At 33.2% G+C, this 11,246-nt stretch overlaps 1 protein-coding gene across 2 annotated transcripts; it reads left to right on the plus strand.

The window, feature by feature from the left end:
• Positions 1–3,937: 3,937 nt before the first annotated feature.
• LOC130800229 (disease resistance protein RGA2-like) lies at positions 3,938–9,229 on the plus strand. 2 transcript variants are annotated; one of them, XM_057663674.1, is made up of 2 exons: positions 3,938–4,220; positions 5,753–9,229. In XM_057663674.1, exons 1-2 carry the CDS (start codon positions 4,157–4,159, stop codon positions 8,932–8,934), a joined length of 3,246 nt encoding a protein of 1,081 aa, XP_057519657.1. In that variant the 5' UTR covers positions 3,938–4,156; the 3' UTR covers positions 8,935–9,229. The 2 variants fall into 2 exon arrangements, with proteins under 2 accessions (XP_057519657.1, XP_057519658.1); XM_057663675.1 differs by lacking the exon at positions 3,938–4,220 and adding an exon at positions 4,340–5,463.
• Positions 9,230–11,246: the final 2,017 nt, after the last annotated feature.

The following is an 11,246-nucleotide window of genomic DNA, read 5'->3' on the forward strand; positions in this document are numbered from 1 at the left end:
AAATCTTAGAATTATCGAATTGCAAAATATCATTTGTTACATTCTTCAAAGCTAGAAAGAATTATAATCAAAACAACAAGACAAGTAACTTTAGCAACCATGGAAGATTAGTTGTCGTTGTGCTCTTGGCTTACTAAAATTATGCATTATGACTTCAATAACAACCAAATAAGAGTACTTGTAATTCGCAACAATCAAACTACACAATTAGCAACTATTATTCCCAATTTAACAACAACACCACTTCTATATTCAACTCTAATCATAACTGTTACCAACTAAATCTATCACAATAATATTTAACCAAACTAAGTCTTAAAAAACAACTTGTAAGGTTATCCAATCAATCGTCACACCACCAAAATATAGCATAGAACACACATTATTAGTAATTTCATTTCTAAATCCAAACCCTAGTCATTTCATGTTCAAAAATAATACTGTTAACCATTATCCATAACAAGAATCAATAGACTAATACAACACCATAATGTACATGAAAGCCCACACTATTACTAATTTCAAAGATAACACCTTTAATTGTTACTCATAGTAAAATTCAAAGAAACTAACATATAATCAACACAACTCATAATTTCTAATCACACTTCAAACCCTAAGTCATATATATGTTCAATTCAGCCATTAAACTCTTACCCACAAAAAGATTCAATGAAAAATAACACAAAAATCAACACCTCACTCATAAACTTCATAAAACTTCAAATAAAACTAGAAATTAATTAGAGAAAAGAAAAGAGATGGCTCACAATGGGAAAACTAGAAAAGGGTGAGGGTATAGGTGGTGTTGTGGTGGTGTGGAGCACGAAAATGGCGGAGGAAAGGCCGCGTGGTGCTCTGCCTCGTCACAGCAGCTTACTACTGTTGGGTAAGGGAAACGCAGCTGTTGCTGCTGCTAGGAGGGAGAAGTTGGGCCGACGCTGCTGGTGGCTGTCGTGGGGAAGGAAAAACGTAGCCGATTGCTGTGTGTCGTGAGTGAGCTGTAAGTCTTCACAGGGAGAAGAGGAAGAAAGAGAAGAGAGGGAAGAAGGAGGGAGTGACGGCTTGTTTTGGGGCATCAAGGGTTTCATGCCCTTTTATCATGGTTATTATTATATTATGTTTTATTTATTTATTTATTTAATCTAGATTCATTTTCTTGGGAGGCTCAACTAAGAGACTCACCTTTTTGTACTCACACATATTAATAAAATAATAATTTTGATTGCAACCTCTATATTTTAGAGGCGTAATTGTATTTTTAATATAATTATATGTTAATATTTAAATGCGTATATGAAAGGGATTTATTAAAACTACTTCTAAATTCATTTAATATAATTATAAAATCCCTAAAAGTTATTAAGATATTAATTAATGACGTCAGAAAATCTCGGGTTGTTACAGTAATAGCGTGCTTTGGAAAAGTTAATGTCTGAGAAGGGCGATGAGAAGGCGAATGATTTGAAGGTTGAGGTTGTTGATGCCTGGGAAAATCATGTTAACTTGATTAAGGCAAATGCTGACATTAAAAAGATTAACATGGTATGTTACATTTGGTTTTATTTGTTATTGTTTGAATTGACTTGTATAATTGCATAATAGTTAGATATAAGAGGATATTTGATTTTATTTTAGATTGTTTTTCTTAGAATTGAGTCATTGACATACATAACTTGATTATTGAGGCTTATTAAAGAATAATTGTATTGATATATTTTTTTCAATTATTATGTTATGTGCCTCAATAATGATATTGTATCAGTCAGTTTTATGAAAATGAATCCAATATACTTATAGAATAAGATATTCATAGAATTGATTGATTTAAATGTGTTACTGATGTGGGTAATATTGTTTTTTTTTTTCTAGTTTTTTGTTCCTATGACTCTTGTTGAACAACAACACCACGTGCTGGTTGTTGTTGATACTCAACGCAAAATTGTTCACTATTTAGATAATATAAAGAGGAGGAAGGATTACAAACATATTGCAATGCTGCATAAGTTTGTTGTGGGATGTTTTTCTGATTTTCTTGATGCATTTTGAGCATTCATGCGCTGATGAAGTACTGAATTACAATCTTAGCATTGTTAAACTTCCTTGGACTGTAAATGAATCTAATGACTGTGGTGTTTATGTTGTGTTTTTTATGGAGCAATTTATGGGTGATAACAACTTTGGTCCTCTTCATTCATCTGAGGATAGGCTAAAGTATGGGGAATTTATTTGTACCAGATTAGTCTTATCTGATGTAAACAAGAATAAGGAAGAAGTACTGAAGAAACTTGATGCTTTCAACAAAGAAAAAGAATCCAGAATTCCACTCATTATAGCCGAAAGGGAGTTGAAAGCAGTTGAGAAACAAAAGAAGGAGGAGGAGGAGGAGGAGGAAAATATCAAGCGTTTGCATGAGCTTAAGAAGAAGCTAGACAAGGAAGACAAAACAAAGAAGACGAGCAGGAACAAATTGGTTCCTGTGAAGAAGATAACAAAAAAGAAACAATGAATGATTTTTATGGGTTTGTGGTTTAATTTGGTGTAGTAGTTAGCTCTACAAACAATTTATTTTGCTTTCAAATTAGCTGGTTTGAACTTTTCTTATTCTATATTTTGATGCCACTTTTGTGTTTGTAAATAATTTAGCATCATTCTATGACTTATTTTGAACAATTATATCTCATTATGGGGCATTCCAGCTGATATATAACCTACTAAATTTGATATTTTATGTCTAATTTTTAATGTGGTTATTATTATGCAAGTGATTGAATTTTATGTATTTACCGTTAATATAAAGGTTATTTGAAATTGATGGATTTTAGGTAAATATTGATGTTGTTAAACGGTAAACAATTTTGTAATGTAACTCAATTGCTTGCTTATAATATTCAATTATCTATACAAAAATAGATCTTCGCATTGAATGGAGACATTGCACAACATCAATATAAAACTGAATAATTTAGAAGTATAATTGAAATATATAAAATATCAATTTAATATGTTAGTTTTTAAACTGAAACATTTAAAATGTATGAACCTATATTGAATTACAGAGAATGCATTAAACACTTTATGCTTAAAACTGAATAATTTAGAACTACAATTGATATATATATAAAATATCAATTGAATATGTTAGTTTTTAAACTAAGACATTTAAATTGACATTTGGAATCTATGAATCTATATTAAACAATAGAAAATTCGTTGAACACTTTATGCTTAACATTGAACACTTTAATAGCAGAATTGATCATACCTATATCAATCATATTAATCTCGACATTATATTCTTCATTTTCACCATAAACCACCATCATTTGTTCATTATCAAGCGTCAAATTTGTAAAGAACAGATTATCAATTATATATCTTTGCACAATATCGTTTTACATACGATTTTTATAATATTACCTTCAATTTCGTCTACATATCATCTTGATGTTTGTAATGTCATTTCCATGTCGAATTCATTCATTAAATCTTCAATTACAGACATGTTTGATGTTTTCTGAAGTTATAATGTTAATTTTCTTTGATTGAAAGAAAGAATTTCAAAGATTTTCGAAAGAATTGAAGAGAAAATTCCATTTTCATTTGTTTCCTTAATCGCGTGAGTGTTTTGGTGGTTTGAAAATGGGTTTCTTAATTACCGTTGTTAAATTTGGCGGTTTTATATTTTCATGTTTTTCTTTTTTTTTTTTTAATTGATTATTGAAGATGGGCTGGAATGTTTAGGCTGGTCTCAATTTGAGACCGTCTCAGCCAAGATCGGCTATTTTCTTTCATGGGCCTGCCTAATTAGAAATGATCTCACAAAGAGACCGTCTAACAAGAATTTGTGTTACTTGCTGTTACAATACGAGGACTTAGTGTTGCTTATATCTGTCTATTTACAAGGCTTTCTTTTAGCTATCTTCCTCCACTTGATATTGTTTTCAAATGGGATATGACGACGTTTTGATGTTTGAGTCTATTAAAGAACATTGCGATTTTACAAATTTTTATATAATACGTTCTCATTACTTGACATTGCCCACACATAAATTTATAATTCAATTAATATGAATTATAAGAATGCTTTTGTTTGAAGGTCGCCGTGTTTTCAGTTCTCTTTGAGGATCTTATTTACACAAATTCTCATTATGTGATGTACGTTATGCTTAGGAAAGAAAATGCTGAAAGTAATTCTAATTACAAGCTTTTCTTTTCAGGTATTTCCAACTAATCTCTCTCGATTCAAACTTTTTTGTTATTTTGTGATGTATTTACTAAATTAACTTTCGAAGTTTTATAAAATTATCTACAGAAGAAGCTCAAAAACTCGTTTTGAATAGCGTGTTAAATTTTGAAATTTAGGGTTTTGGTTGATTTTGTTAAAATGTATATGCTGAAATACAGGCTGAAGAATCTAGTCAACAATGCAAAGCGATTTTGCTTTATTTGAGTGTTGTCTAGGACTAGGAGGTTTTAACTGATCAAAGCAATCAGACAAGTGTTCTGATTCAAAGTTTCTCTCAGAGGCATACCTGAAAGGAATTGTATTTGCGAAACTGTTTCATTGAATAATGAACTACGTTTGATAATTGATCATATTTTGTTTAAAAAACAGACTGAAATATTTTGTATAATTTGGTGTTTTTGATAAATATTTGAAATGTTTAGATGAAATGAGAATGTAGATTAAACATGTGGAAAGGAACTGATGAACGAGTTTGTGTAATTAGGTGGCTAATTACAGAAAAATCTGTTGCAGCATAGGTCAAGGAATTTCAAATAGAAGTTTTTTATTGTTATTTAGGAGAATTTTGCATAATTTGATTGATTCTAATGAGTGTAACTGTGATTTTACTGAATGCTGACATTTGGGTATTAGGCGGATACTTGCAGAAAAAAATGGTGAATGTAAATAGGTATCTGAAAGTAGTCTTGATGCTGAACTTATTGTGGATTATAACGCTAAAAAATTGCTGTAGAAATGGTTGAAATGGTCATAATCTTATAATAGAAATATTTCTCTAAACCATGATGAGGATGTTGCTATTGGTGAACTGTCCCAACATTTAATAATAAGTAACTCACATATATGAAAAATTGAAAATGACATTATGTACTAGTGTTAAAATGTTAATAAAGGAGAAGACTAGTTCTTGTCACAATTGGATAATTGACCGCTCTCCCATGTAAAAACCTAAAATGTTAATCAAGGAGAGTATCTTAGGAAGGTTACAGTAAAAATAATATTTCAGGTATTTGTTGAATAGATAATAATGCTACCGAAAGAGCCAAGCAGCCCAAATTGACTAGTTCATGTTCACTTATTTTATATCTTAGGAAGGTTACACTGAAAATGCCTGTGATTTAGGAACCATATGAATTTCCTAGTAATTCTTCAATTTCATATCTAAGAGCATGAGCATCCATCTGAGACTTTTCAGAGGATGTGGAATATTCTGGGTAAGCAGACTCAATAATATGTTTGGCTTGCCTGGATAATCATAAGATTGTATTGCTTCTGCAATAATTAGCCCATTTTCCTGATTCAAAGCTTTATTTTTTAGTTATTTGTATAATTAAATGGCTGAATCCATTATATCTGATGCTATATCTGATGTTATTGTGAAACTTTTGGAGTTTATGGGTCAATCAGCTGTTAATGTTGTAGCTCCGTACTTGGGTGGAAGACGTAAGCTCAAAGAGCTTCAGGGAACAATGAGGCTAATCCAAGCTCGTCTCCTTGATGCAGAGAGAAGAGGTGAAGGTGACAATGAAGCTCTGGTCAAAGAGTGGATGAGAAGACTGAAAGACTTAAGCTTACGATTGGAGGACTTGTTCGAGGAGGTTTCCTTGGCTGACAAAGGGGATGAACGAATATCTGCAGGTATGCTTACTAAACACATATGTATGCCATGTTCATCTTCACCTCGTGTTAAGATTAATAAAAAGATTTCCCAAGAGTTCAAGATTATTATGATGGAGTTGAAAGGTATTAGATCAGATATGTTTAGCCTTAATCTTAGGGAGCTTTCCTTTGAAGAAAAACGTGTGCTTAAATTTATGAATGTGAGGGAAACACATTCGTTTGTCTTGGAAGAAGAGGTGATCGGTAGGGTTAATGACAAGAATGTGATTGTAGAGATGTTGTTGAATTCTGATCATTCTGAAGCAAATGTGTCTATCATTCCGATTGTTGGGATTGGGGGACTAGGGAAAACTACACTTGCTCAACTTGCTTATAATGATGAAAGTGTTCAGCAACATTTTGAGCTGATTGGTTGGGCATGCATTAATGGGATCTGTAGGTTGGAAGAGTTAGCTAGGAAAATTCTTAATGCATTCACTGATATTTTAAATGATGATTATCAGCAGTTCAACATGGAACAGATTCAATCATGTCTTCGAGATGTTTTAAATGATAAGAGATACTTACTTGTATTGGATGACATGTGGGATGAAGACCGTGAGAGATGGCTTATCTTAAGGCAGCTTTTAGTCAGAGGTAAGCAAGGAAGTAAAATAATTGTCACTTCTAGGTCTGGTCTGGTTGCTCAAAACCTAGGCACAGTTGAGCCGTATAAACTGGGGGGCTTGCATGAGGAGGAGTCGTGGGCCTTGTTTGAAAGCCTAGCATTTAAGAAGGGACAACAAAAAAGGAACCCGAATCTCATAAGCATCGGTCAAGAGATAGTAAAGAAGTGTGCCAACGTTCCCCTTGCCATAAGGACCGTTGCGGGTCTTCTATATTCTAAAGATACCGAGCAGGAATGGAAGTATTTCGAGAATAGTGAGCTCAGAATGATAGAACAAAATGACAGCAGTATCATGTCAACATTGAAATTGAGCTATGATCACCTACCATCACACTTAAAGCAGTGCTTAGCTTATTGCTCCTTGTTTCCCAAGGATTATGAAATTGATAAGCAATGTCTGATTTACCTTTGGATTGCACAAGGGTTCATTAGGTCTTCAAATTGCAATGAAAGTCTTGAGGATATTGGTCATGCATATTTCATGGAATTGCTAAGAAGATCTTTCTTTCAAGATGTTACACGAGATGAGTTTGATGATATAATCAGCTGCAAGATGCACAGTCTAATGATTGACTTTCTGCGGAATGTGGCATCAGATGATTGTGCTTTGGTAGAAAGGCCTCAGCAGCGGATTAGTGATTGTGTCTGTCACTTGAGCTTGATTGCAGAAGCATCGAACGGAACTCCAGCCAAAATGCGGTCTCTTCTGGTGCTTTCAGATTCTGTGCCACAAAATATAGATAAAATCTTTTCCACCATGAAGCGTTTACGCTCCTTGGACTTGTCCAATGTGAGCTGCAAGAGCCTTCCAAATTCTATTGAGAAGCTGAAGCACCTAAGGTATATTAGACTCGGTGCCTATCTTGAAAATCTCCCTGAAGGCATCACAAAGCTCAGGAACTTGTGTACACTGGATATTCAGAGGTGTTCCAAGCTGAAGAAATTGCCAAAAAGCTTCAACAAATTGATCAAACTCAGGAACCTGCATAATGGAGAGAGATTGACTGATTTGCCACCTGCGTTTGGTCGATTAACATCTCTTAGGGCACTTGACATTTTTATAGTTGGGGAAAGTAACGGACTTGATGCACTGGCTAGATTGAATGGTCTTGCTGGAGATTTGAAAATCCGGTTTGTAAAACATCGTGAGAAAGCTGTATTAGAAGCTAGAGTAGCAAGTTTGAAAGACAAGAAGATAACAAACTTATTCTTGACGTGGTCATCATCATATGAGGATCAAGTTGATGATGGTGAGGAGGAAGAGGTTTTAAAGTATTTGATGCCTCCTTCGTCTCTCAAACGTTTGAAAGTTTGGAATTGGCAAGGAGTGCAACTTCCACAATGGGGGATGAACAAGTTTCCTTACCTTTTTTCTATATCTATCAGATCTTGCCACAGATGTCATCATCTCCCAAGCTTCAGTAAACTTCCTCATCTCAGGTTTCTTCGTCTTTGGGCACTTAGTTCGTTGGAGTACATTGAGAGTGGTGGTGATGATAATGAGAATTCTTCTGCAGGTGAATACTTTCCTTCTTTAGAAAGTTTGTGGTTGTTAGATTTGCCTGAATTAAGAGGATGGTCAAGATTTGAGGATACTGTTGATACTCGTAGAAACGAGCATAACAATCACCATCTATTATCTCAGAAGCTAGTATTCCCTTGCCTTTCTGAACTTGGGATAGAAGGTTGCCCCAAGATGATGTCGATTCCCGTTGTGCCAAAACTCGAGTCCCTGAATGCAAATGAGATTCATGGGAAGCTACTAAAAGATCTTTTGTCGGCAGATGAATCATTGAGGTCGCTCCATGTTCATTCAGTGCAGGAATTAGTTTCTTTCTCTATCAATCTTTTTACTGGAAAAACTCTAACAATTTCAGAATGTCAAGAGCTGACCCACCTGACTGCTGAATCTCCAACCATTCTCCATCGACTTGTAATTGATGAATGTTGCAGTTTGAAAGACATATCAAGTGCACTAGTACATCTTTCTCTCCTCCAGGAACTGGAAATTCGGCATTGTAAAGAGTTGGATTTGGGATATAGATCAACAACTTGGAAAGGTCTCAAGAGACTTCGTACCTTGGAATTATCGGACATCCCAAATTTGGAGCTCCTACCGGAGGAAATTAGTAGCCTCACCACACTCCAGACAATAAAACTTGTCAGTCTCACCAACTTAAGAGCCCTATCAGATTGGATCGCGAACCTCAACCAGCTTCACTTGCTTGAAATTCGGGAATGTCCTAGGCTGTTGGCGCTTCCACGATCTTTCTGTAATATTACTTCTTTGCATGAACTAAGGATCTCTCAATGTCCCAATCTTCTCACAAGGTGTAGGTACCCAGATGGCGATGATCGGACACTTATTCAACACATCCCTAATATCCATGTGGGATAATCCCTCATCAGCTACTAATCAGTAAGTAATGGATGTCACACACATGTGAATATGGGGTGTTTGGCAATTTGGTTGTTGGCTGTTGGCCTATCTTGTAGCATGGAATTTTTGGTAGTTGTTAAGCTACATGTTCATTTGTTATGTGGACACTTATTAAAGCAAAAGTGGGTTAAAAAGCCAAAAGCCAATGGTTGTGTTAGAAGTCAATTTTTCAGCCGGCTTAAAAGTCATTTACTAAACACTTTTTTTATTGTTTGACCAGTCAAAAAAACAAAAGTCGTAAGTCAATCAAAAAGTCATTTGCCAAATAAACCATAAAGTTGGTATCTTGCGCTCACACTCAGAAGCTTAATGTGCAGTCCCTTACAATCTTAAAAGTGACTAATTATAACTTTAAAGTGAAAAATTATAACCATAGATAATCATTTATAACCTTAGACTGATCATTTATAAGCTTAAATTGACAAATTATAATCTTAAAGTAATTTATAATTTGAAAATGAGTTAATCGTATGAACTCGTCTTATAGCAATTTCTCCTACAAAACTATCTGAAAGAATTACATGAGGCTAGTAGTGTTTTGATGGGCCAACGGTCGGGCCCAAACACGACTGATGAGATCGAGACATCTAAAAAGCTTAAAACATGCCTTTTGTAATTGTTCAATGAACTTGCTACTTTGTTATAGTCCAATGAATTTGTACCTCAATTAACTTCTTAAAAAATTAAACGCTTGTAAACCCCATCTTAATCTTGATTAATTTATTAATTAATCATCAATCAGTTAAGATTCAATGTACATCAAAGTTCAACCCAAAAAAATGTACATTAAAGTTTAAAACAAGTTAAATAATGCTTATACTATTTCTTTTTTACCTGCAGCATTTTAAATTATACTTTATACATAAGTTTTGCTTCGACCTTTTCTTTAGTAATTTACGTTTGATAAAAAAATATAATTAGGTGAATTATTTTTCGAAAATAATGTTAATTTAATTTAAAATCCCTAAAATATTCCAATATGAACATTATTTTCTATCATAATTCGCTATTGTTACTAGCATTTCCATAGATATTGAAGTTCTAATAACAATAACGCTCTTTCATACGTACAACTTTATGTAGAGAGAATTGCTAACATAGTTAATTAGCAATTTTCTTCGCTTCAATAAATAAGTACTAATAAATAAACCAACCCTATATGGTAAATATAATATAAATATAATTCTAATTTCAATTTTTCTTTGATTTAAATACTTATGTTTTAAACTTAAAATTTTTGAAAAACCATGGAGTAAAATAAATAGGAAACTAATATATAATGAATTAATGATAATGGAGAATTGGTGGCAACCTATAGATGGAATCATGAAGAAGAAGGCGACATCGTATTTGCTTTATTTTCCTTTTGTACATAACGGTTTAGCCATGAATTGGATAGATTGTAATTACTCCAAGGAGTATGTTTTTAGTTGTTAATCCATAGTTTTAATCAAAACCATCAATGTTGTTGGTATAGAGGTTTAGTTACGCCATATTAAATGAAAAGCTTAGAGTTGTGCTCTTATTAAAGATTAATGTTTCTTTTTAAATTTAGCCATTTAATTTAAAATAAATTTAATCGGATTTTATCTTAGTTGAAGTATAAGTATTACTTTTCATATTAGGTTTTGCATTTTAGGATTGATTATCACCTAGTTTCTTCTCTTTCTCGATTTACTGAGTATCAAAAAATTAAAAATTGTGTAATGAAATACATTTATATCTATTTTTAGAAATGAAAATTTGTTATAAATATTTGAGTCACCTATGGTTTGACAATTGTTGAATTAGAAGCATAAATAACTACTGTGGAAAAAAGAGCACGTTAGCGGGCTGCTCTCTAACCGAAATAAAAATACAATTCTAAAAAAAGCAAGATATTTAATATTTGAGTTCCTTTGACAAAGTAAAACTCTTTCATCTAGGCTATAAGTCAAAGTTTGACTATACCAAGTATAAATATTGTATTTCTTTCTACTTCATGTTTTTTTTTTGGCAATTAAGCGGAATATATTAACTTACAAAAAAAACCTTTTACAATCTAGACTATAAAAGAAAAAAAAACACCTCCCAAAACACAAAGGGAAGCAACACACTACTAACAAAAGACCAACTAAGCAAACAACCAACACAAAGCAAATAAGAAAGCAACTACTAGCCACACTAAACAAGGAGAGTAGCTTTCCTATCATCCTTAAGTCTCGAAGCAACAAAGAAAATGACTTTGTTAGCAACTTGACGAGGCGTTAAATCCTTTTACCCAAAAATCC

Source organism: Amaranthus tricolor, chromosome 14, assembly GCF_026212465.1.
Source record: "Amaranthus tricolor cultivar Red isolate AtriRed21 chromosome 14, ASM2621246v1, whole genome shotgun sequence".
Taxonomy (NCBI): Eukaryota; Viridiplantae; Streptophyta; class Magnoliopsida; order Caryophyllales; family Amaranthaceae; genus Amaranthus; species Amaranthus tricolor.

What these genes read in the sequence shown, in the direction of transcription:
- LOC130800229 (XM_057663674.1), top strand. Translation starts at nt 4,157, where the DNA reads ATGTACGTTATGCTTAGGAAAGAAAATGCTGAAAGTAATTCTAATTAC. An exon ending in TTACAAGCTTTTCTTTTCAG is followed by an intron (nt 4,221 to 5,752) that starts GTATTTCCAACT and finishes TCCTTGATGCAG; the next exon opens with AGAGAAGAGGTGAAGGTGAC.